The 27804-nt window shown below is 35.6% G+C and overlaps 1 protein-coding gene across 2 annotated transcripts in view; it reads right to left on the bottom strand.

Moving 5' to 3' along the window:
- The window catches only part of LOC142339493 (FERM, ARHGEF and pleckstrin domain-containing protein 1-like), a 95606-nt gene that overhangs the window by 16536 nt on the left and 51266 nt on the right, over positions 1–27804 (bottom strand). Inside the window, exon 14 of one of the 2 annotated variants that reach the window (XM_075389554.1) lies at positions 22895–22924. The exons of the other annotated variant lie outside the window; for it this stretch is intronic. Coding sequence (XP_075245669.1) covers positions 22895–22924 — 30 coding nt within the window. The remainder of the gene's footprint in view (positions 1–22894; positions 22925–27804) is intronic. 2 annotated transcript variants of the gene reach the window in all.

Genomic DNA, 27804 nt, shown 5'->3' with positions numbered 1-27804 from the left:
GGATGGTAACTAAGACATATAAAAAAAGGTTCAAGGAGCATCTACATTGGGGTTTACAGAGTTATCCCGTTTCTAATTTTAATTTTGTCAATCGATACTGACTCCGTTATTTCCAGATTGGTCTGCTGACCGACTATTGCTCAAATGAACTTTGAGCAGAATGAGAGAAAAGCGAAATTATCCTAGAGAAATTAACAAGATTTAACGCAAAATTTTAAAGCTGTGAACTCAGGTAAACCACAAAAATTACAAAAAAAAGCAGGACAGGTCCAGACCTTTAATTCAAAAAAAATTAATTGACCAAACTTAAAACTAGACAAAAACTAAACAAAAAACGAATCAAGAAATAGATTGCATTAAACTATGAATGAATTAAGTCAGAAAACAATTTCGATCAAAAACATATATATAAGAAAACAAAAATTATAAGTCAAATTGCCGCACAAGGACAAAACCGCTAGCGATAAAGCGAATTTGTTCAAAAATTGTTCTCTCACTACTTTAAAATTCGAGAGACGATATTTCACGCCACAAAATCACTCGAGTTTGTCTCCACTTGCTGTTTTGTCGTGACCTAAATCATCACTTCAATTTGACTTCAAAAACCATTAAAACAGGTGACCAGATCTTTATAAAAAGACAGCGCCCCGATACAATTCAAATTCGTTCAATTGTAAAAAAAGCCCACTGTAATAGCCGGTTGAGAAGAAGAGGGAGGCTATTAAACAAATACCTTGCTTCGTTTTTTCTAATAAAAGCAAAAGTTATAGAATAATATCCAGACAGATATATCGATTTTTAGTTACAATTATTCTTCTACATCCTATAAAACTTTTCACAATTTGATGAAAAGTTATCTTGCACCACTCTAGTAGAGCTACCTAACAGACTCTCTTCCTCCGTTCCTTTAGCTTTCATTTAGATGGACAAACACGAGATTGAGAAAGGGAGCATCAACTCCGAAACTTTCAACAGCATTTTAAAAATGAAACTACTCACGCATTCATCGCGTTTGGGTGCATTTTTCGTTAAAAGCAGAAGAACATAATATTACTTGTTCTTGCCTTACAAACTTGAAAGTTCTAGTTCTTGCCGCAAAAAATATTTACCACAAGGGACTAGATTCTAGTTGAAAATTTAACTATCAGTGCTTGATCGATAAGGAATCGTCGATTACTACCAATAATAAATGGGTCTATAAATGCTACTAATTGCAGTTTTGTTTTCAAGGCAAACATTTTAGGACGTTAGAAATCCTTTGAACGCTTGAAAAACGCACCTGAGAACAATCAACAACCCAGCATGTTCCAAGACCAAAAATTTTCCCGGCGTCAACAAGAACAGCAAACAAACAACCATCGGCCAGTAATTACAAACCAGTCTTCATTCAAGGAATAAAGAAGAGAACAGGGAAGCATGAAAACGCGAAACAAGAGGAAAAGTAGGAGCTGGAGAATATCTGAATGAATGATAAACAACACACACATACACAACATTACAACACAATCAACCGGCAGTCAATGTATTTGTATATCCCTTTTGTGTGCGCATGTATGTAGTATGCATGTGTGTATGTGTAGTAGTAGCAGTAGCTACTAATTCTACAAGAACTATTGCTAGACTAACAACGAATATCAGTGAGTATGGAAAAGGGGAAATATCCGCAGTAGTAGTGGAATAAGCAACTACTGAAATAGAGGAAAAGAAAGACAGGGATATAGTAGGGAAAGCAAAGAAAATAAAGCGACTAGTCACAATTACCAGAATCACACACGCGCGCACACGCAGCCCTCTTCAATTTGAAACAGTTTAGCTGCGCAAATGAATAAAGCAAAATAAAACGCCAATGTCTGAATTAAGCCGCTGCAACCGCCGTCGGCCATCACGGGAAAATTACCCCCACCATAACTCAACTCAAGAAGCCGATTTTTGAATCAAAACTGTACAAAAATTTGCAGGACCCTAATTTTAAGCGAAAGAACGAAATCATACATGTAAAATGTCCCGGCAAAATGGCGACACCTTTCGGCTGGTAATCAATCATAAAAACATACCAAGATACTGATGATACTCCAAGAAGAAGCAAATAACTTGGAGCAATTGAAATGCAAGGACGTAAAACTAAAAATTATCATGGCTTTAGAATTGGATCATGACAATTCCACGAATTTCAGAGCCGCTTAACAATTCTGAAGTACGTTATTGTTGACTGATCATAGTTTAAGAAAAACTTAATAGCTCACACGCGGAAAAAATGACAGTTCGGTCTTGCAACGCTCCAAATCCCATCTAGAAACGCAATACGGGTTTTAAGAAAAACTTTGAACATTTTCTTTAAAAAAATATGGTCGTCAAAAAGATATCCTAGAAGTAACCTCTACAAATAACTCTTTTTTGTTTAGCTTAAACCGAGTTTGTCGTTTCTACAAATATTTCGCTGTTCTGCCCTTACAGTAAGATATTGTTCACATTAAACATTTCTAAACAGTTCTCAACACCCCCCCCCCCCCCCACCAAAAAATGTGCTTATAAATTCAAAGACGATTGCAGTCACCCAGGAAATAATTTATTACTATTGCTAGTAAATCGAACAGGAGAGCCTTAGGCTCGTTGAACAGACTAGAATGTTCTACACAAGGATAAGCTACCCATTATCAGCCGCCTCATTAGGGCGGTATCGGAGATATAAAAGAATAGAAGGAAAAGAATTAGAAAAAGAGGAAGAGACCCCGCTGAGACTTGAATTGCCCTTGTTTATACTTCTCTCGCACCTTCACAATAACAGAGCACACTTTGCGCATAATTACCACACCAACCCACAAAGCTATTTCATATTTCTCACAGCAACGCATTAAAATTGTAAATTATATTTCCACAGGTAGCCAACAAATAGTATTGCACGTATACCCCTTCGATCAGCTAGTTATGACTAGTTAGTGAGGGAGATATAACTGTTATTTTATTTTCTTGAACCATTTCACTGGTTAGCTACAATATGTATTCATAGAGGCGCGAGCAAATAAAGCGGATTTACAGCTGGGAAAGTAAAGCTTGGAAGCGGCAAAATTTCTTTCTGCAAATTAGAACACAATTAGGAGGCAAAACAGCGTTCCGGTTAAAAGTTGATCTACAATAGTGCTCTTATCCAGCTCAACTACCGGCTAGGGAAGAGAACAAAAAGCCGGTAGAATGAAAGGGAAAGGCGGTTAATCAAACTAGTGCGCAAATCCGGGAAGCAATATGGAATTGTTGCACCATGGCTTATCTGGGTCTATGACGAATGGTGAATATATCGGGGAGAAATGAAATTAGCACAGAAATAGCGTCACTAACTCAATTGACAGTTGGACGGACAAAAATTGAGGATAATGGTGCCTTAAATTCTCGAGTCATAATTCAATACTTGCCAAAAAGGTTTATAAACGGCTAAGTCACAGAGATTGACGAGATTTTAAAAAAGCGCAGTCAAAATAATCTGCCACACACAGAACGCTCTATGCCAACTTCCCCGAGTTTTTGAAATGGCCTGCCTTCTCTTAGGTGGCCAATGCAAAAAAGAACCAATTTGTTGATGAGAACATTTTGAAACAAATTTGATTTGTCTATTTATCCTATATAATTATTTGAAAAATTTGTTCAATTAACATTGGTTGCGTAAAAAATTGCGATTGAGTGAGTTCTTCGATAAGAAGCGATTTCCAATTATATTTGACTTAATCCTTTTCTTTTTGTAATGCATCTGTTTGGAAAAGATGTTCGAAAGGCGGCTTAGAGCTATTTAAGGTTTTGGTTTAATATTTCAGCATTGCAGTTTCTACATGGATTTTTTCATTATCAATTCTTTCGCAATCAGTTCAGCTCGAAAACCCAGAATTCAAATTTGCTATTGGATAAATTGATTCAAAAACATGAATCAGACATTTTTAAGCATCTACATATTCTTGTTTTCAATTGACCTTTTACTTCTCACGAAACCGAATGTGGCTTTTTAGTTCTGAGATGTTGGTACTTAATGTAATGTACAACCATGAGGTTTTTTCCCTGAGAGGAATTATTTGTACAGGCTACGAACAAGATTTTTTCTCGGATCAATAAAACGAATATCGTTTTCAGACGTACTGAAAATCAAACAACAATTCGTCTGTGAAAGAACTTGTTTTGGCACAATCTCTTCACAGTTTAAAACTGCATAGTCAATACAATTTTGCCTTAATGAAGCAGAAATTTTTATTTCGATCACAACAACCAACTTGAAGTCTCAATACGAGTCTCAACCAGTTTGAGTTCAATCATGGTTTGAGCTTCATGATCTGTAGAAAAAGCTTTGATAAGTGAACATACATTACCGTTGATTAAAAAATTGAAAGATTTTAAGCTAGCCGCTACTGGTGTAGGATGCTGCATCGCAAGTAAGAACAATGAATGTCAGAAATCAAGTATATCAAAACACATTTGAGCAAAATCAACATCTAAACAAATCACAAGAAATAGAACAACGGAGTTCGAGTTCGACTACTAGCTTAATTTTCCAGAAGAGGCGCTGATTTGTGAATCAGATATACGTACGATGTTGTGTAACTCGTAATCGAAATGTGAAGAGGTATTTAACATCACGAAAACTAAATCGCGAAAAATTGCACAAGTCAAAAATTTAATCTTCGGTTTGTTGTCTTTGTGCACAGCTAACACAAATCTAACCTTTCTGACTGCCATCACTGCAGAGCTTTCTCCATGTTCTTCAGCTGAATTTTGATTATAAAAACCAATTTGACTTTCTGTAAACTCTCCCATTCTCTCCAACTTTTCATGTAATTCTTTGTACAGTTCCCACGTTTGGGCTTTAGAGAGCGCCATGTATGCTTCCTCAGACAGCATTGTGATTTTACAGCGTACTGGTGATTGCAAAGCAAAAAGCTCCAAATGCTACTTAAAATTTTTCAATTTCCAAATATTAACTAAACTAAATAAAATTCATCTACTTATTAAGTATTACTACCAAAGATGACGCAAAAATGTCAAATTATAAGTTCAAAAATCTCCAGCAAATAATTTTTGCAGAAAAACTGCAGTGTCACTACTATTTAGTAATTAAATATTGCAGATGAAAGTTCAAGGCATAATGTATTATTTCGTTTATCTGTCCTTCTCAGTCTAGACTAATATTTGATCGAGAATCCTGTTCTAAAGAATGTCAATGACTTAAGCCTCAGTACTAAATTGAGATTGACCGCGTTACATTGACCGCTGTCAACTTCATGATTAACGTCCAGTTAAACTAATCATATCAGAAGTTCTGCATGGTCAAAACATTAACTGTTTGCAAAAATCGTTCAACTCAATTATTCCGTACCAAATTCCTTTGTTTTGCATATGTTTCACTATACGGCGCTGCATCTTCGCCGTCAGAATCTTCAAAATATGCCAGAAGATCGCCAGAAAGCAGCCACTGAACGATGTATGAGATTGAACAGTGATTTGGAACAAAGATAACAATTGACCACTTAATTTTTTGACATCCTACATGTGGAAATTTGTTCTAGTTTGCTCCTCAGTTTCATTAGATTGGTTAAATATAAAACATTCAGCCTCTAATTTGGAGGAAAGTAAGGTTAAAACAGTAATTCCAATCAGAAAATGCTAATTAAAATTTGATAACTGAATGCACTAAGGCTAAATGCCCTGATATTATCGGGTTATCCCGTTTCTTTTGATTTTACTCGTTTGACCACTGGACTCGCTAAATTACGCTTCCGCAAAGTTTTCACTGCTCGTTGTATTGGTAGGAAGAAAACATTGAGTAACCAGTGAAACGAAACTTGATACACCTTGCCAAGACATGCAAGATCTTGACAGTCTTGACAAAACATGGATTATCTTACCAAGATCTTGATAGGACAAAAATTCTTGCTACATCTTGATAAGATCTTGCCATGATCTTATCAAGCTGTATCAAGAAAATTTCTTGATGAAACTTGCCAACATCATGGTAAAACATGGCAACAAAATTTCAATGAAATTTAGAGGCATAAAACATAACCAAAGTGTTGTGATTGCTCTTTTCTGGACATTATATTTTTAAGTCGCTCTTTTCAAGACTTTTTCGCATTTAAGCAAATCTTTTTGTCCTCGGATTCTCGAATCCTTTTCTGCTGGTCAAATATCAATGAACATACATTTCAAATACAGAAACAAGGGTTTCTTGATCACTTCAACCCATTTTTATTATTGATTGCGTCACAAACTTTCGAAAACTTGTGATATGTTATAATCTTTAAACAAGTGAGGGTAAAGTGGATCAAAGACGCCTTTCGGTATAAAATTAACTAATAAATGTTTTCTGATATATAATGAGCCAAAAACAGTCACAAGGCACATCCATTTCAATAACAAAACACGAATTTAAATCATTCAGTAGAACTGCAGATTTGTTACTTTCAAATCAATCGATTATATTAATTATTTCTTAGAAAACTACTTTGAACTCATTTGTCCTCTGCTCTCGCAGTTATTTGATCTACTGCCTTGCTAAAATTAATAATTGATGTGAGTGACAGGAGTATTTAGCGATCAAAAAGTAGTGATTGCACTTTTCCTCACTATCTTGTTTCTTGACACCCATGCAAAGATCTTGCAAGTTCGTACATATCTTGATATTATCTTGGCATGTAACTTGGCAAGATCTTGGCAAGATTTTCCAAGATTAAGTAGGGTTTCTTATCAAGATGTACCAAGTTTCAGTTCACTGGGTACTGTATTGGTACGTATTAAAGCATTTAAGTAATTAAAAAACGCAGAATGACCAAATAGCACTTAAAGCTGTCTTTGTCTGTTAACTGAAACCAAAGCCCAGCATAATATCAGTCAACGTTGATAAAATTGCTGTATTTATCGACGTCATCAATTTTTTCGAAGAGTTCTAATTTCTGAGGAGTATTTCACTGTTAAAAGGATTAGAAAAATGTTGAGTTCAGCTTCTATATTGACCCTAGACAGCGAGAACTAATAAACCCAGACAGCGTGAACTGAGTCAAATGTATCACGGGAAAACTATACGCAAAATTTCTGCGCCCAAAATATATCAAGATAAGTCAACGGAGATGCAACCCAAAGAATTGTGCTGTTCTGTGAATATCAGAGCTAAATCCACGAGAAAATAAAATTTAACCGCCAAAACGAACCCACTTAAGACTAGTAGCAAACAATCCGAAAACAGAAGATGAGCAAAAAAGCATAAAATCTATTTTTTTCTGCAATCTATATATATCATTTATAGTCAAAGTTACAACTTACAAAACGAAACCATACGGAAAGTTTTCAGAGACCTGCTGTTCTTTCGAGTGAAAGACAGAAGATACTATCATGAAAAGTGACGATTAGTGAAATTTAAAAAGGAACGGAAACAGAAAAGAAACATAGAATTCATTCATAGAAAACATTCAAAAAAGAATAGCTCTTTCTAAACTCGCTTGAGAAAAACGTACACTGGGGCAAAAACGTGCGCAAAACTCAACAGTTGACCACCTCATTTGGAAAACATTTATTCAAGTTAATGAAACCAACAGTTAAATGATTACACCGAAAACACCAAGCGTAAGAAAAAAACTGAAACCACCCTAAGGAAATGTCAACGAACCCAAATTTTGGCCCTCAAATTTAGAACTCGGATTTTGTTAGGCAACCGCCAAGCTGCCAGCATCTCTATTATCGATATCCATTAGACGGAACAGTTAACATTTTTGCCAGTATCAAAAACAACCATTTGTTGAACATTGAGCAAAAAATGCCCATACAGAAAAAAACCGCTTTTTTATTTGGGGAAAAAGAAAGGATAAAAAAAGATTTCGAATAATTAGTTTCTGCATTTTCCAACTCAAGATTATCAACAGTACTGTCCGTTTCAAGATTTCAACCACTAAGATGACTTCGAGGCCTTACGAGATAGATTTATTGATGTTTCTGCAAAAAGTAAAAAACATACTATTTTAAGAAATAGACAAAAATTTACAAGCCTTTTCGTAGAAGTCAAAAAGTGTTCTAATCTGGCAGTTTAAGTTAGATTACACCAACTTAGGGCTATAAGCTAAAAACTAATGCCAGCTACAACTTGCTATAACAAACTCTGATAACCTAATACACTTACTTAATAAAAGGTTTCATCCGTCTATCCCCTTTTTTTTCGATTCTGCTCTTGGCAGCATTGACTATATTTCGTAACTTTTTGGAACGAATTCTAAAATCAGGCCACAAATTCTAATACTAATACCAGGAATTTTAACTTTAAATCCTAAGGCCATTAAATGGTTTATTCTATTCTTTTTCACTAATTGGCCTTGAACGTATGCGCGTTAACTTTGCTGTATGAATTCTCAATTCCATTCAGTTGAAATACTGAGCGAGTAAGTCAGAAGCGTAAAAGTCGTGACTTGTGTAAAACGAAAAACGTGATCAAAAGGTAAAACAAATTTAAAAAATGGAGATAGCCTAAACAATTGCTTTTCAGAAGCTGAAGATATTAAAAATAACATTATTTACGTCAGGCCACCTAAGCAATTTTCGAGCATAATCGTAAAATCTATAGACAAAATAAGAAAGATGCTCGCTATTTGGTTTAAGAAAACAAATAAGCAAAGAATTTTTCTAACAAAGTTAAAAAACTTCATTTGCTTTATCTCCAAAAAAGCCATCGATTTTAACAGTAAGCAAATTGAACAGTACAATAACGCATACAAAAACAGAAAAACTCTAAAAAATTATCTGTAAAATTATCGCAATTTTGTAGGAAATCTTTTTGAAATTTTCTGAAAAGAGACAAAAATTCCATTTTTCCAGTTTGGCGGGAAACTCAGCTTTGAGAAAAGATTGGAGACTTTTGCAAACGCCATTTAGCTTCGAATCTAAGTTGTGGCTCAACAAAAGGAATTGTCATCCTGTCTTTCGAATCGCTAATATGAATTTTCGAAAAGAAGAAATACGGAAATACAGAAATAACTAGAAGAAAACGATAATTTTTGAGAAGTCAATGTCAACAAAAAATCTAGATATGGATTCAAACCAGTAAGCAGCTTCAATTGTTCTCCATCAGAGAGCCAGTCAGACCTGCCATTAAAGAGACTAAATGACAGGACAAAAAACAAACATAACCGACTAACGTCGGGCGAATTGCACTCAAACGACCGGCGAGTTGTCTTCGTCAGTAGCTAGCCACGATTTAGTGAGGCTAGCTTTAGCTTAATTGAAGGGACGTGAGGTGAGTGCAGCGGGGGGGGGAGAGGTGCAAGGAGAGGCTGATGGGGTTGGGGCAGCAGTGGAGGGGGCAACGATGGGAGGGCGGTTTTCGGCTGCATGAGGCCCTTACAGCCTGAAAGATGTGTATGGGTGGGGATTGGGGTTGAATTGAGGGGTAGCTGATGTGGGGGAGGTGTCAACCTCTTAGAACCCCTCTTCACATCATAAGCATGTCTCCAAAACAGTTTCTGGGAATCGCATACTTGGAGACCAGTGAGCTGGAAGAGCACTTAATGCCCTCCGAGCGCTACCTGTTTATCCCGTTTTTGAGGACGAAAAGTCAAATGGACCAGACGAACAATTGGTCAAGCATGGAAAAGACCGACAGGACTAATATAATTGCTAAAAACTTCGTTTGAGAGCAATTAAACAGAGAAAAATCACTGAAAATTTTTGAAAACAAGTTGCTGCAAAGTAGCTAAAATCTTTAGATAAAGTAGCTAAAATCTTTAGATGGCAAATCACACCAAAAAACAGCTTTTACAATAATTAAATAGACTAAGTGGCAACACTACCAAAAAGAACAAAACGAGCAAAATTAATACGATCAATGATTTTTTTTGAAAAGCGGTGGGGTCAAATCCGTAAAAACATTTAATATATGAATATGAATTGAAACTTCAACTACTCCTCAAAAGAAAGCAAGTAAGATCTGCAATTAATTAGAAAGAGTAGCAGGACAACAAAAAGAGCTGCAAAAATGGGTAACACTAAAAAACCACATTTTTTAAAACAAGTTCTGGCAAAGTAGTTAAAATATTTTCACATCAATTAAAAATGTTAAATAAAATTTTTAGCCCCATTAAATAACCACTGCGCCCTATCATTATTGAGACTAATAGAAAACAGTTCTTGAGACAGTTTACTGAGACTAGCTAAAAACAAAGTGTCTAAATCATACAAACAAGTGACTGCTCTCTGATGAACCCAAAATTTAAGCTACACATTATTAGAACACAAGTATGACATGCCTGTTGAAACTAGTGAAGAACGTCACGAAAAAAACTTGAAAATAGAAGCCTAATTGACACACGCGAGGAAAATTGCATTCAAAAACCAGAAATCTGTTCAAACACCACTGCGCTCAAAAAGCAGTTTGAAGAAATTTCACACCTTAAACTACGTGCTTTTTCGCACCCTTTACTACTCCTGCCTGAGTAAAATCACTACTCTAATTTGTATTATAAAAAAAAGTGTGAACAGATCTTTAAAAAAAGACAGCGAACCAATACTATTCAAATTCTTTCAATTGTAACAAGAAGAGCGCTTAAAAGGTCATTGAAAGGTCAATAAGATTTAAAGTGAAAAATTGAAACTAATTTCAGCAGGCTTTTCATTTCACTTTTTGCAGTAAACTAGCGCCAATTGAGTTCAGCAGTTTAAAATTGTGAATGAGAAAAATCTTGATCACGCAACAAAAGTCAAGGGCGTCAAAGTTACTCCAAAAGTCAAAGCGGACAAGCAAAAATACTGAATATAAAAAGACTCACACGTATACGATATTTGTTTCATACTTCGTTATGAGCAATTAATAATATTCCCTTTACCAGTTCTAAAAAAATATTGATGATTCACCGAATTTTACAAACTGATAACCTAAAACAGGAAACCATCCTGCTGCACAATAAAAGGTTAAAACTAAGCAAGATTCGTTATCAAATGGAACAAATTCACAATGTAACCTTAGAATTGAACAGACACCAGTAGGATTTAGTGACAAAAAATTGTGAACTCTTTTGTTTTTATCACTCAAATTTTATTTCTCTATGTTGAGGTTATAAAATTGTTCCAGGCAGATTCAGATTAAATTTACAGCTATTGCATTTAAAACCGTCCAAGACGCACAGAGTTCATAGTTTAACCGAGACTTACCACTTATAAAAAAAGTTAAGTGATAGCGAATGAAAAAGAGGCAAAATTATTCAATTGCACTGAGCGGAACGATTGAAAAACAAAAACTCGTGCTTTTACGAACGTCCCATTTGAGCAAACTTAGAAGAAATCTGCCATAGGAAGTTTATTCGTTGCCAACTATTGTTATTAAACAGCAATTTCTCTGACTGAACATCGGTTGCATAATGTTTGAAAACAAGGTTCAAACAAAACAGACAGTTTGAACCATGGTTCATTAAAAGCAACAAACTGTCTATGTTTTACATGACTGATTGGTTCAGTTCTTCGCGATTGATCAGCAGCAAGCATCCTAACAAGAAATTTCATCGACATAACTCTCCACCCTTCAAAAATAGAATTGGAACAAAAACAACAGCATGCCAGCAAACAGATGAGCTGTAGAATCAATCGACCCCACATCAAAAGTGGACAACAATGTTCTAAACATAACCGACTAAACGTCGGAAGAATTGCTCTCATACAACTAGTGGGAGCTCTAATCAATTGCAGCCAGCTTCAGTCAGGGGGGGGGAGTTAAATGGGAATGCGACTAAGAAGTTCAATAATGAGCTTCAAATAACCACATTAGAGGGGAATATATACAACTATTAAGATTTAAAGTGAAAAATGGCACTAGTTTCGGCGCACTTTTCATTTGACTTTGAGTATTAAACTGCCGCCAATTGAGTTCAGCTGCTTGAAATTGTGATTGAGAGAGAATTTTAGATCACGCAAAACCCAAAAAGTCAAGGGCTTAAAAGTAACTCGAAAAAAGTCACATTTACAATAATTGCTTCTCTACGAGAGCAATTTAAAAAAGTGCCTTGCTGACAAAACTGGTCATTTACGGTCGTCTTTGACATATTTTAAATTCTCCACAGAAGTTCAAGTTAAATTAAATACATTGTCCAATCGAAAACACTAAACAAAAAATACAGCCATATGAAAGACCATGAGATATTCAGAAGAAATGACAAATTTATGTCATTGTGCAACAATTGTTTCTGCAATGTCTGCAATTTCAAGCATTGTCTGTTTCTTGACATCAGAAATAAACATTTTTGCGTTCTTGAGCCCTGGAACAGAGGGATATCATAAAACCTTCCCATTCATTCAATTTCTCCCTCAACCTGGAGACTCCTGTTTATGGACAAATCTGCTATGCCAGACGATACGGTCATCATCGTAAAAAATAGACCCGTCAGTTATAAAACTTCAAAGCGTGCTCTGTCTCAAACACACACAATATCTCAACTTCAAGGCATCATAAACACGAGGAGAGTTCCCTTACTATACCATTGCATTTAGGCATATAGCTACATGTAGGTAACTTACACAGTCTAAGCGTTTAAATGCGATATGCAATCTTTCCAATATTAACAGTGGCTCCGTGGTCAACCATCAATCATAGCTGACAGATTGACAAGCTCTTAGAACCCAATAGTAGCCGGAGAAAGGAACATGGGAACGCTCTTGACCAAATGAAATGGTCTGTTAATTTCATAATCCATATTCATTCAAAGCCATAGCAACTATAGTACACTTGGTACACTGAAAATAAATGAATTATTTATAGCTCAACGCCCCGCACCAGACAAAAAGAACCATTCATAGTACATAGACACAAATTCACACACTGTAACGTTTACCCTATGCAATGTACATGCGAAATAATGTTTTCAATTCTTTGCTATCCAACAACCTTGTTTAACACGCACTATTGCACCTCATTAAGCGTCCTATTTACACTTGATTTTTAGGGCCAATGAATCTCTTAGAGAGAAAGGGGCTATTTAGAAGTCAATTAAATGCAACACTCAGACAGAAAATTGTACAGACCAACGATAGTCCTGCTGCGATTCAGCATAAAATGGAGGTCGAAATAATCTCTGTCCAATTAGCAAGGCTTTTTAATTTCAGAAATTTTTATAACTGCAAGCAAATAAAATTTATTATTTTGGCAAAAAAATGCGAAAATTGACTTGAATAACCACTCATGAATTACAGTTTGAGTAAGAAAACTTACTGTTGATTACAGAGCTGATTGTCCATGCACCAGATTACAGAGCATGAAAAATATTTTTAGCTTAAAGCAAGCCATTTTTATCAATAAAATCACTTGTATACGGTACGTGCATTCATCCCCAAATTCCTGCCGGCAAAAATAGCCGGGTTGATGAAAACATGCGACTGGGAGGGAAGAAATGGCACAATGGAAGAGCAGGGAGGTAAAGGGGGAGAAATAAGGGGAGAGTGATGATATATTAGCAGTTCAGTCCGGTGAGTAGTGAAATATTACTCAGTTCACATTTCATTCACTCCCTCACCAGGGGCACTTTGAGGGAGAATGAAATCACAAGTTACACGTATACGAATTGCATCTTCAAGTCAAATGGTTGTAACTGTACCTTTTCGTTCAATAATATTTTACGATCTATACAACCAGAACAACAGGTAGATGGAAAATCTGCTAAAATGGCCTACAAAATAAGAAGAATTAACAGACGGACTGAAATTCAGTTCAGTCACGTACCCTTGCAGTTTTGATCGGCTTCGCATTAAGATCTTGGCTCATTCGCCATATTACGAAGCCATTGTGTACTTCTACACGCAGCCAAAAATTAAAATTCTCTGAAGTTTCAGAAGTGTTCAAATTTTCAATTACGGTTGCTTCTAAGATAAGTTTTTCCGACTTTTGCAATCTAGATGATGCTTATGGGCTTAAAGAGAAAAAAAGTTATTTAGACATGAGACTACTAAAAAACTTTAACGACCAACGGCGGAAGAATTACTTTCCAACAAGCTGGAGGCAATTTAATTTAGGGATGTAGCTTAGAGAACTTTTTATGAGTTCAAAAACTCCCACCTCATAGGGGTTCGCACAATGAGGTCCAGGATAGCAGTTCGACATCTTACCAAATAACCCACAACGACTTTGATCTTCATCAGCTCACAATCATTTTCATATTAGCCGCGAACAATGAGAGCATCTGAGCAAAAATTATGCTTAAAAAAGGACCAACACGTCCACAAAAATTACTTCATACTTCGGAAGAAACTAATAACAATAGAATATCAAAAAGTGAAGTTGCTCTGAACGTTCTGTTTTTTATTGCAAAGAGATATTTTTCCACTTTTGGAATTAATAAGGTAAAAGAAAAACATGAACTAACTAACGTCGGATGAACTGCTCTCGTTCGAACGATAGGCAGGGGGATTTAATTTAAGGGTGCAGCTTAAAAGATTTTTTCAGCGTGCAAAAACTACGACATCAGAGGGGTGCGAATAAGCTACCTCTAGCATAGCAGTCGGACATATTAAGCAATCATAAATGAGACTAATTGAGATCACAAGAACGTTCTAGAACAAAAACAGTCAAGCAAAAAATTTAGTTTGCATGAAAAAGAGAAACAAGTTTACAATAATTGCCTCCAGAGATAGCAAACTTATCAAGCAATTTTTATGTATATCGCTTTTTCTTTCAAATGCTAATAGAGTTAAGCAAAAAAAATCCTATCCAGGGATAACAATATTGCATATTTAATAGTTAGCCTAATTGTTGTGATAAACTTATTAAATAGTTGTATAGTGAATAATCGACGAATCGGACAAGGGTTGGGAGCCCGTAAAGGGATCTTAGAGGTTCAATTTATGTTATTTCCATGGTTCTTATCATTGGTGCAAGCTGTCTCTTTAATGCTGTGAACAAGACACCTCATCAGACACTACGAAAGTTTAAATAAACTTGTCAGACTTTTTCAAAGAAGAGTCGAAGCCTAAACAACTGAAAACAATCTTAACCTGCAACTAATATTGAGAAAACCCCCCTTGAATAGGCGACCTGATCTTATTATTTGGCACGATGTAATCAATAATAGTATTACAACACTTCACAGCAACAAGAATCGACCTCTTTCAATTGAAGAATTAAGCAACTCACTAAAAATTTTTGAGAAAACTTACAGCCATTGTTTACAACCGTAGATTTGGAACACCTGATTCATTCGATAAACAAGTCCAGTTGAATATATGCCACATCTTGAGTGTCAGGCGTCATTTTATTTCATACTGCAAACGAAAATCATATTATGAACAGCAACTACAACCAATACATCCATCATCCCGAATCGAAATCAACTTATTGAGAACGGTATTACGCCAAAAAGATATATTAGAAAAATTGATTTTGAAGAAACGATCAAAAAGCAGAAAGAAGACAAGGAAGAAGAAATTGAAGAAATAAAGTTAATAGTGCCCTTTGTGTTGTTGATTTACTTTATAATAGTGCTACTAGTGCGCTTTTTTCTTTCTCATTTTTATTTTTCCTGGATATCCAATAAATTTTGTATTTTTTTATTTTAAATAGCTTTACTCTTGCTGCTTCCTGAATCGGTTTTAGAGACTTAATTATCTTGGAAGTGATGATTGAAGCCGCTGATTTAAAAATCTAATGATTTATTGCAATCAATAAAGTAGTTTTACCCAATACTTGCCTTGCTTACCCAATGTTAGTTTATTTTTCTAAAGGTAATAACTGACGGTGTTAAGGAACAGAAAATTATCTTGATTCGTTTTGTCCTCAACCATTCATTTGATGCTATTGATAACATATATCTGCTTTATTTTTAGTTCTCTCAAGTTGCCTATTTTGTTCTCAAATTCGGGGAAGCAAGTATATTTTCGTTTTGAACTACTGCTTTTGTATATAAATTTTTTTCCGCAACACACAAAAACTTCAAACGCCTGCACGAAATATCCGTTTTATTTGAAAGAGATATGAGCCAGGACAATGTCTTTGAAGTGAGTAAACCAAACGTATCGGTATAGGAAAGAGTAAAAACTATCGATGAGTTATGAGAATAAGGATTGATGAGCAACGAAAATCAAGAAGTCCCGCCAACTTTAAAATTTCAAGGCAAAACACCCTTTTCTCTGAATTTGCGAACGAATACCCATCCCGTGATCGAGCAACAAACAACTTGATAAAGGAAAAAAAGAGGGCATGCTGTGTTAATTCCCGAAAACGTAATTTCACAAGAACCAGCTGTCGTGAAATCAATTGAAGAGAGCATTCACAAATCAATCACCAGCCTTATTTCAACTATTATCAAACTAATCGCAGCCAACTGAGAATGACGATAGAGGAAATAGTTGACAAAAAAGTAAATGAACTGAGATCAGAAATCCAGTGTGAACTGCATATACAAGCTCCGGATGCCAAACTACTCGAAAGAGAAATCCTTGAAACATACAATAGAAGGGACAATATTAAAATCATTGGGTTGCAATTAATACATAGTGAATCTTGAGGAAACGGCCAATTTGATCAAAGAATTAGCTTATGAAATGAACGTTCAATTTGATGAAAGAGATAATTCGATTGTGCATCGGTTACCAACAAACCTTTAATTGTCAAATTTACTAGACGTGTCATCACGATTAACATGCTCAGAAATGAACGAAATTTGAGGTCTTCCAGCAAATATGGAAATGTACGACTTTACGGAGACCTGAGTAAAGCGCGTACGAATTTTTTAAATTTGATAAAAACTGACCCGTGAAATGAAAGCGCATGATTGAGTGGTAATTTTCTACAATTCTCTACAATTGGAAACTTGACGCAAAAACATATAAGTTCAATGATCTCTATGAAGCGGGAGTAAGCCTTGACTATAAATGTTGGATTAAAGCCGAATTGTTTCAATCACTCGATGCTTTCATAAAAACAAATTACGATCCCACTGTTTCCGAAGGCAATCAAATGGAAAATAGAACGGATTTGCAACAAAACGAACACACTTTTTTTTCGTCGCTAATGATAAAGTACAAAAATATATTGTAAACGTTAATAATAGATCAATTAGGAAGCATTTCTGGAAGCATTTGTTTTAAGTCAACAGTCAACCTGATGTGCTATGTATAATTTAGAAGTGCATGGGATAATGATTCAATGCAAACCAAGTTCACAAATTATTAGGGATCGCGAAACAACTTTTGATGAATCACTTTTTGTTGACATTAAAATAAAGGAGTACAATTTGAGTTTAGCTGTCATTTAAAATCAACCAAGAACAAATAAAAAGGACTTCATTGAAAAATTCGATCAATTTTTAGAAAACAATAACTCAGCCGATCAACAAATGATCGTTTGTGGGGATATGAACCTCGACATAAACTCAAAAAATTGACTAACTCAAAACTACTTAAACTGCACTGAAGTAAATAATTTTAATAAAAAACCACTCGAAGCAACACGTGTGAACTTAAGCTCAAACACATGCTTGGACCATTTTATTAATCAAAAACTGTTTAATGAAAAAGTGGAAATGCTTGAACTGCAAGGTATAGCTGATCATTACCCAGTTAAAATAATGCTGTCAGCAAAAATTGAACACGGAAATAGCTGAGTTTTTTCGTGATACTAATTTTACAAAAAGCCTTAGTTTTGCCCTTGAATATAAAAAAACATTGCTACAACATATACTAGCCAATGAAGATCTCACGTATCAAAATAATTGTCCTTGCTCGAGTTTCAGGGAATTTTCTTGACTTTTCCGTGAAGTAACTGATTTTTTTGCGCCTATAAGAAATGCAAAGAAATCCAAAATGCCCGTATGAATTAATGAACGGTTAAAGAATTTATGAAGCAAGCGAAACGAGGCACACTCCAAATGGAAAAGAAAAGGAAAGCACGAATCTACTTGAGCAGTTGAAATCGAAGACACTTGCTTGAGCAGGAAATAAAACTGACAAAAAAGTCCTTCTATCTGAATTAATTTGTCTTTTTAGAAAATTCTCGAAAGACTTTCAAACGTCTTAACAAGTTGACAGGAAAATCTTCAAATTCAACTAATATATCTCTTCTGAGCTCAAGCTTCAACAACAAAATTGCACCAACAGATGAAGATAATGCAAATCTTTTCAATAATTTCGCTACTATTGGCTATAACAAACAAACACCTAAAATAGATTTTTACTCCAGATTTTTTATCTGAAGAAACCTTTATCTGAAGAAAACTGGAATCGAAGTAAAAGGAACTGTGGCGCAGCTGGAATCGAACAAACTTTCGTCAGGTGATGATCTAATAAATCATGTTCTAATTAAGACTTCGGTGGAAGTGGTGACTCAATATTTAGTCTCCTTGATTAATTTTTCTATTCAGAGAGGATTTTTCCCAAATGAATTGGTAAAAGCAAAACTTTTCCCGCTACAGAAAGGAGATTGCAAACTGAAAGAAAACAACTATCCGTCAATTTCACTTCTAAGAGCCTGGAGTAAAATTTATGAGCGTGGTGTTTTTAATCGAATTTACTATTACTTCGATCACGACAACTCTTTCACAGTAAACAATTTGACTTTAGGTCTAAACATTGTACAGTTGATGCGTTAGTTGAACGTACTGAGAAAATGAGAATGGGACAGAGCTGCTCAAGAGTTTTATGTTTTTTTTCTAGACCTAAAGAAAGCTTTTGACACAATTAACTGCGATATCTTACTTTATAAAAATTGAAAGATACGGACTAAGAGGTAATTGTTTGAGTTGGATAAAATCATATTTGGAAAACAGATATCAAAGAGCTGAAGTAAATGGAGTATCATCAGCTTGGATATAATAACCAAGGAGTTCCTCAAGGATCAACTTTTGGACCGTTATTCTTCATTTATATCAATGACATGCCAAACGTCTGTAATAGTAAACATTATTCTTTCTTGCCGATGATACGGATATTGAAACAATAGGATTTACTAACAAAGAAATTGACACAGATCTTGAAGCAATCAATGATGGGCTCGAAAGGAACAAATTAGTAATTAGAGAAAAACTGTTCACATGAATTCAACTGAAATCATTATCCGCAGACACGACATTTTACCTGAATTCCAATAATATACCAGTGAAACCAGTGTGCAAATACTTAGGAAAAAATTTACATAAAAACTTTCATTTCAGTCCCATATTGACTATGTGAAGGAAAGACTCAGTAAGCAATGTGGAATCGTCTCTAAGTTCAGACATTATAAACAACAAAAAAAGCTGATAGAATATTATATTACTTATGTTGCTCCTATTTTCGTATTTTGCAGTATGGTGCTTTAGTTTATTGCTGCTGCAGCTACTCGTCTCTAAAACCTGTCTCTCTTTTAAAAAAAAGATAATTAAGCTTATTCGTTTCAAAAATTCATCTTAGCAGTTTATGAACTACACATTTACGAACTTCTCAAGTTTTTTCAGAAAGCTATAAACCGTCAACACACACACAAAAATTTTGCAATAATCACTTTCAAACAATCCTGCGTAAGAGTAACCAGAAGTTCCGATCTGAAATTGTTAGAAGAGCCCTTTTGTAAACGAAAGATCGATAAATTCCATTCGGTTTCGAGGTGCTAAAATTTATAATAGACTGATTAAAATTGGAGTAATCTCATCAGACTTGGATGTCTTCTGGTAGGAAATTATCCAATTTTTGCCACCAAGTAAAAAACTCCTATTTAGTCAATAATGATGAACTAACAAGGTTCATATTCGAATAAAAATCAAACATCTTAGATATTTGAAAATCAAAAATTTAACTCGACTGCAATATGATGACTAGTGAATCTCTGGATCATCTTTTATAAAAACAAATTTCTTTCCCCACTGGACTTTGCATTAATTTCTTCAGATATACATATCATTAATACTACAGCATTGTTTGTTAGTTCGAGATGGACTGAATTCAAATGATGCTACCAGGTTTTTAATACACTATGATTGTTAAACGATTGTTAATTTGTAATTAGTGGCAGATTGAAATAGCAGATCCGCTTGATCTCGATATCTGTCCTCGCTTATATTGCGATTTGTATCACAATAACAAAGTTAATTCATTCTTTCTTTTGTTCTAGTAAGCTTTTGGAGACGCAGGATACTTTAACATAATAGCCGCATCAAAAGTTGGCTTGGAAGTATAATAATAGCAAAAGATGATCAAGTGATTTTCGTAAAATGAAAGGGTACAACATAGAACAACAGTAGAGAGGCACACCAAATGAACATCAAGTTAAATTCAGCTTAATTTCAGTGAGCTTGTATCAGCTCAAACTCATTTTGCTTGAAAGCATTTTTTTACAAAATAACTCTAGAATTGTAGTCATAAATACAGATTTAGATCAAGAGCGATAGAGGTGAGTAAGCACAATTGCTGTCCCAATAATGATTCCAACAGTACCAAAATACCTATTTTCTATGGGCGCGAAAATTCCGACCTCAGAGAAGTGCAATTCCGCGACATCCAGGATAGCAGTCTGACATCTTAACCACTAACATACGACGGCTTTGATCTTCATCCGTTCGCAATCGTTTTCTTATTCGGTTTGAGCCTGTCACTCAGCTTAAGCTGTGTGACAAGCTTAACTTATGGGGGGGGGGGCAGGGAAGTCGCTAAAACCTGTGGATCAAATAGTTGGGAGGAGTCCAAACCTAATCAACTTCGCGCCATGAATTTTCGGTGCACCGTACACTTAGCAATCGATCTGAAAGAGATGTATAGCAAATTAATGCCCTCTGCCATCAGTTCGAGATTCAAATCGGTCAGACAAAAATGATCAAGCAAAAAATCCCATGACCAGTAATGACAAAAAAGTGCTGTAAAGTTTTCTTCAGAGCAATTCATTAAAACTATTGAAAAATAGTCGTGAATGCAGATTAGCCACAAGAGTGATGGAAGCGAGGAAACAAAATTGCTATCCTAATGTTTGCTACTGTAGCAAAATAATTTGTTTCGGCAACAGCCTTTATAACCGTGAGAGCAATAACAACCCAATACTACGCGTCTTCTGAATAACAACTAACTCACTGCTCTCGACGCCAGTACTTCAAAGCTGTGAACGAGAATGCAAATTAGATCACACAAAACGGAGGAAGTCAATGACGCAAATACTTATCAAAATACAAAAACGGTCAATCAAAGATTTTGCGTTGAAAGCACACGACTACAATCATTGCTACAAAAATCGGTTAGGAGCAATAAATCAAAGAGCAGAAAAGCACAAAAATCGTTCTCGCTTTAAAAGACTTTAGCTAATTAAGCTACTCGACCCTAGATTGACAAAAGAGAAAATTGATTAAAAATTGCCACAGAAATTTGAGAAAAATGCAGAAGTTAAATCTCATACATCGTGACTGCCCAATTCAAGAAAGCGCAATTAAAAATTTTAAGACATAGACTCTCTTAAACTACGCAGTGAGTCTGTTCAAATGTCAGATTATGTTAATGATCAATTGATGAATTAAGCGAAGGGTATAAAATACTGAAACACAACCGTCTAACGTCGGGCGAATTGTTCTCAACCGACCAGCAGGCGGTTGGCTTCGGTAGTAGTCAGCTGGGGCTTAGATATGCTAGCATTTTTTTTGGGGGGGGGGCAAGCTTTGGGGGTTAGGGTTGGGAGGACTGGTTGAGACGGGGTTCAAATCACCCGGTGGAGGAGGGTAGACGGGGGAGCATTGGGGGGGGGGGGGGGGGGGAAGCATCCGTGTTTTAAAAATTGCATTACAATAAAAAGACCACAGGACTAATATAATTGCTTCAAACTTTGTTTGAGAGCACTTAATTAAACAAAAGAACGATAACTCTTTTGACTAAAACTCCATATTAATATCGTCTAAAACTCACGACTAAAACTCCATATTAATATTCTCACTTTATTTTCATTTTGCATTCATGTGTGATACTTGCAGGCATCACCAAACACGCACTTGATAAACAGGCATAAAACAGTGAAACAGACTGTGCATCGACTTCAGCTTAAATTTTGTATTGGATAGATTTACGTCGATTTTGATGGGATTAATGAAAATCGATACATTCAAGCGGCAGATTTTGACCTATAAGTCAGTCTTTGTAATTAGATCAGCTCCACAATAGATACTATATGGACACACTAGTTTTCATGGCTTATGGGATTAACTACGGGAATACATTTGAAAGGCATCGAGCATGAGAAATGAATTTCCAGCTAGGTAGTTATCGTTTATGAGATCAATCCCAACCATTTTTCCCAGCATTAGTACTCTTTGTGGCTTTCAAGCAGGGTACCAACTAAAAGGTACTACCTTGTGCTGGATATATAAAGATCAAAATAACCTTTAACTGGGCCTGTAGAGTATGTTTGTATATCCGTGTTTATAATAAGTTATTAATAATAAACCATGCGTAGTAAATTCCGTAATGGCGGGAACCCGCGAAATGCATTGGCAATTTCGAACGCAATCAGAGCCCAAACTAAACAGTTTTAATAATTACCCATGGCATAAATGTGTCCAGCTGGAACTGCAAGCTCAAAAGACATAACTCACAACCAAAGCACATTTACCCTTGGTTACTACATTTTCGCAACACTTTCACAGCTTACTACGATTAGTTATACGAAGGGTTCAAATAGACAACTCCTCAGTCAAGACAGTCATTTTTCCAGTCCAAGATTTTTACAAAATCTTGCAATAACATCTGAGCAATTATCAAGTGCTTAATTTGAAGCAATGCTTGTGAATACAGTTATTTTCTAGTACATTCTAGGGCATAATAGCTATTAGCTACACCCCTTTATCCAGAGATCCTCATTCAAACACTTGGAAGCAAGGGTTCTGAATGCAAAGCAATAAATGATAGCTGTCTTCATTGAATCCAAACATTTTTCAAACTCAATGCAAAATATTGAGAAAAGCATACAAACGTTTTCAGGAGATTGTCTGCACCTAGTTCTCTTAAAACAGAAATCAAATAAATTAGTAAAACTTAAAGCGTCCAATCAAAAATATCTAAAAATTATACAAGAAACGCTATTCAGCGTCTTTCAATGTTTCAGATTTGATCGTCATAAGTCTCGACATTGATCGACATAAGCCTCTCGACATAAAATCGGCTCAAATCGTTCAATTTTCTTACATAATTAGTAGAAAGCATCTAAGATCACAATCCTAGTGAGCATCACTACAAAAATGTCAGAATTTGCACTAATTTAGATCAATCCTGAACTTCGAAGCAAGCGACCGTCGGTCAGGCCAGATCGACGGATATTAAAAATGTGATTTACTTTGACCGACTAAAAAATTTGATCAGGATTGCTCGCAATGGCCGATGGTCTATATTTGACATCGCTTAACGAACCAGACTAAAAGACCCATTGACAAACGCATGCTTCGTATAAGTGCTGGCAGTTAAATTGCTCGCAGATTGTAGGACAGAATACGAGACGGATGTTTCAACACAATATCTTAAAAGCGGTGAAAATAGCGTGCGTCTTCAAAGTAATCAAAAATCTGCAACAAAAACGTTCGAACTCAATAGAATTCGATTCCTAAGCAAAATTCCACTTATGCTTTCTTCAAATCAAGGATAAGATCGCACTGGTTCTATTAATGGTTCGATAGAACTGGTTCGACAATACTTATATGATAGATTCTGCTGCCCACGATTTAACAGTTCATTGTGGTTTTGTATTGAAGTTCATCTTTTGTTGCCCAGTAGCTGCTTTTTATTTCAAAAATAAATAGAATACAGAAAAGCAAAATTGTGACAATTTTTTTAAAAATCGAAAACTAAATTTAAATCTTGAAACATAGCCAGCAGATTGCCGGAAAATAGCCGCCATAGACGCTCGTGGGCTTCCATGAATTGAAACAACTAAATAAATAAGATTGACAGATCGACCACCAGTCCTTTAATAGACCACTAGACTTTTCGAGTTAGATTCGAACTGTTAATTTTACGACAAATACGGTTTCAATGAGCGTTTTCAAAACTGATATTCGAAATCAAAACTCAAGAATTGCGGCATATAAGGTTGGCACTACTTAGATTTACACTATTGATCTTTAACTAGTAAATGTTCCTAAAATTTAAGTTCCATAAGTGAGTTCGGAATTCATTTTTGTGAAAGGCAAGTGACGCAATTGACCTAAAAGCAGAAATGACGTCACGCACACCAATTTTAACTGCAAAGCAGTAGAAGTCACTGAAGTCCTTGAAACATAACCGACTAACGTCGGGCGAATTGCTCTCAAACGACCGGCGAGCAGTTGGCTTCGTCAGTAGCTAGCCACGGTTTATTGAATCCAGCGCTAGCTTGATTCGACTCTTCAACTTTTAGTTTTCTAGCTTTGTTAGCAAACAAATCAAATAGAAAACAATTTAAAAATATGCAAATTATTGCAAAATTTGAAAAAGCTTCCAGATTTCGCAGTGAAAATGTTCACAACTATTTTGTCCTTCCTGAATTATGTCAAGTAACCCATCTGCAAGACTTGAAAAACTTCATTGGCCAGTAATGAAAGTTAAACACAGAAAAGGACAAAAACACTCAAAAACTTTGAAAACAATCACAATTTTTAACTAAATCTTGCTAGAATTCAAGACATTAAAATCTTCAAACCATTTCATTGTCTCAAGAGACCATGCAGCATCACTATTTCAAGCTTTAACTAGTTTTACTGGCTCAAAAACATACATAAACTTGGAAATAATAATTTTTCGAAAAGTTAAAATTAATTTTATCAAAAAAGTGCTAAAAAGCTGGAGTCATTAAAATATTGATAAAAATTCCAAGAATCTAGAAACTATGCGACAGCTTTTCAAAAAGCCTTGGAGGAGGTCCCTAGGACACTGATGCCGGAAAAAATGATAAAAGAATAAAGATTGAAAAAAACTTGAAAAATTGCAAATAATTTTAAAAATTGCTGATCTTAAAATCTTGAAAACCCTCCGTTACATCCAGAAGCTATGCAGTAACCTCAGCTCAAACTTTAGAGGAGGTTATGTGGCCATTGAGATTGAAGAAACTAAGAAATTGACAAAAAAATTTCAAAAAACTAAAAAATTAGAAAATGCAAAAACTGCTAAAATTTGTGATAAAAGTTGCAACTAATCCATGGCCAACAAACATTTTTCAGTAACTCATTATCAAACCCTAACGGAGATTTTCTGTGTGGCTGAAAAACCTGAAAAAATCACAATAATGACAAATAAACTGATAATAGCGATAATAAACTGACAATAAATGTTAAAAAAAAATTAAAAATCGCAAATTTTATTTTAAAAAAGCTGAAATTTGTGGTGTTGAAATCTGGAAAAACAATTCATTACATTTAGAAATTATACAGTAACTACCTTTGACCCCTAGAGGAGGTTTCTCGAGTCTTGAGGCTGGAGAAGACTAAAAACCAACAAAAACTTGAAAAAAATGCAAATTTTATCAAAAGAAATTGATAAAATTTGTCAAATTAAAAAATTAAAGCTATTCCATGGCAAAAAAATTGTTTCAGTAACTTATTATCAAACCCTTAAGGACGTTTTCTGGCCCCTGCATCGGGAAAGAAGTATATAATTAGAAATAAATGTCAAAAATTTTTAAAAAAAATGCACGTTTTGTCATAAACAGGCTAAAATTCGGGTTGTTAAAATGTTGAAACCATTCCACTACCACTCGAAACTATGCAGTAACGTAATATAAAACCCCAGAGGAGGTTTCTTGACACCTAGGGTTGAAATAACTCAAAAAATGACAAAAATTTCCAAAAAAAACTTGAAAAAATTTGTGAAAATTAGTACAAAATGGCGTGTTTTTAGCGATTGATTGTTCGTCAGTAGCCACGGGAGGCGGGTGGGTGGGGGGGGGGGGGTACTTCGGGGGTCTGATGGGGAGGGGGTGGGCAACAGTGGGCTGGGGGGGGGCAACAGCGCGGTGAGGGGGGGTGAGGGCAATAGGGGGGGGGGGGGGGGGGTCAACAGTGGGAGTGTCGTCAACCTCAAAGAACCGCCCTTCACAACCTAAGTATAAGTCTCCAAAACAGATTGAGCTGAAAGGCTCTAAGAGCAGTTAATGCCCGCTGGGCGCTAACTGTTTATCCCATTTTTGAGGACGAAAAGTCAAAAGCGTCAGACGAAAAATCGGTCAAGCGAAAAATCGCATAAAAAAAAGACCGACAGGACTAATATAATTGCTACAAACTTCGTTTGAGAGCAATTAAAAAGCCAATTCCAAGAAGTCATGTCGTAAGAATTATCGATGGAGACTGACGAATTAAAAAAAACCACGATGTCCCCAATAATAGCCGCTATCACTTCGCGGCTGTTAAAAATTAAAAAGGTAGAACTTGACAGTCTGATGTGATACGAACTGCTCTCGATCGAATACTGAGAGCTCGATTCTTTGTAGCGTGCGTGAACTCAAAAGTGTGGAAGTAGCGGAGCAACAGATTTTCCCTTTGCAATCTGTTTCCCAGATTTTTCTTATTACGAGGCCGCGGAATCATTACCGATTAATATGAGACGGACAAAACTTAAACGATAAACGAGGTTTCAATTGTATTCCAGCCAGCGCTGCAGCAGTAGTACTACAAGGCCTCAAATGTTATTAGATTTTCAATAGTTAACTCGTAAGATGTAAGCTGAAAAAAACAACGAATTTCGGCTCTTTTCAGTCGACTTTTTATTAGTCAACTGTAGTCATTTTAAATGCTTACAACTGTGACAGACAATTAGACCACAAAAAATCAAGAAGTAAGGGACGATAAAAGTATCAAGAAAAGTTCAAAATGGTTAAGCAAAAACGTCGCAGAGAGCTAAAACACTAGCTGAAACAGCAGTTCAGACAGTGGGACGGGCACTTCAAGCGCGGAGTCCCAATCTCAAAGTGTCATTAGGGGCAATACTTCAAAGGGCACTGGTGACAGATCGCGACACTTCAAAGACGAGAGTCAAAATTTCAGTTGAATTAATTCTGGTACGCTGAGTCATACAACAAGCAGTAGCAGAATTGGAACAGTGCGGACCCATTCTATTCTAGCGAGCGACAATCAACATGTAAGGTTTTATAAGGCCAATGTGAAAACTGAACCACCATTGGAGGAGAACACAGCACAATCAGAACTAGAAGTTCGGAATACAGACGCGGAACTTTCACATCAAGAAACTCCTCCAACAACATCAACTGCAGATCAACCACTACTCGAATCATCATAGCCAGAGAGATTTGGAGAACCGATTTCCACAAACTAACTTAAAAGGGAGGGAGGATGTGACGGTATTCGTAAAGATTTAGATATTTATTTCAAAGAACTGAATAAATCTAAAGAAAACGTACCTGGGTTAAATAAAGCTCTGTTGCTAGTTATCCCAGCAATTCTGGTAAATATGAATGACTATGATAGATTCAAATTTGATCAGGTGCTATTCTATTCTTATTTATCAACCATCAATCGATCTCTTAACCAAGTTCTCTTTTTCACAGGATTAGAAAGAACATAATTATATTAATGAACTGACTGAAACCCCAATTTCTCCAAGATCCCATGAGTGAATTACTATGATGATGAATGTACCCATGTGACCAATACCTAGTATAGAAATTGGTCCGGGATTCGGGACCAAGATCTATTCAATTGCCAATCATGTAAAATAAATTTTGCTAATCTAAAATTTCTCATTGAAAATTCCGCATAAATGAGCACTATATAACTTCGCATAGATAAATTTTGTAAAATTTTGCTTAGATAAGCACTAAATCAGCAAAATTTTTAGAATATTTTCAGTGAAAAAAAGAATTTAAAGTTCATATTATTGAATTCTTTTTCCCGTGTCACCGAC

The sequence above is a fragment of the Convolutriloba macropyga genome, chromosome 5, assembly GCF_964194025.1.
Source record: "Convolutriloba macropyga chromosome 5, txConMacr16.3, whole genome shotgun sequence".
Lineage (NCBI taxonomy): Eukaryota > Metazoa > Xenacoelomorpha > Acoela > Convolutidae > Convolutriloba > Convolutriloba macropyga.
The sequence above is the reverse complement of the archived record's forward strand: the minus strand, read 5'-3'. Positions and strand labels throughout refer to the sequence as shown.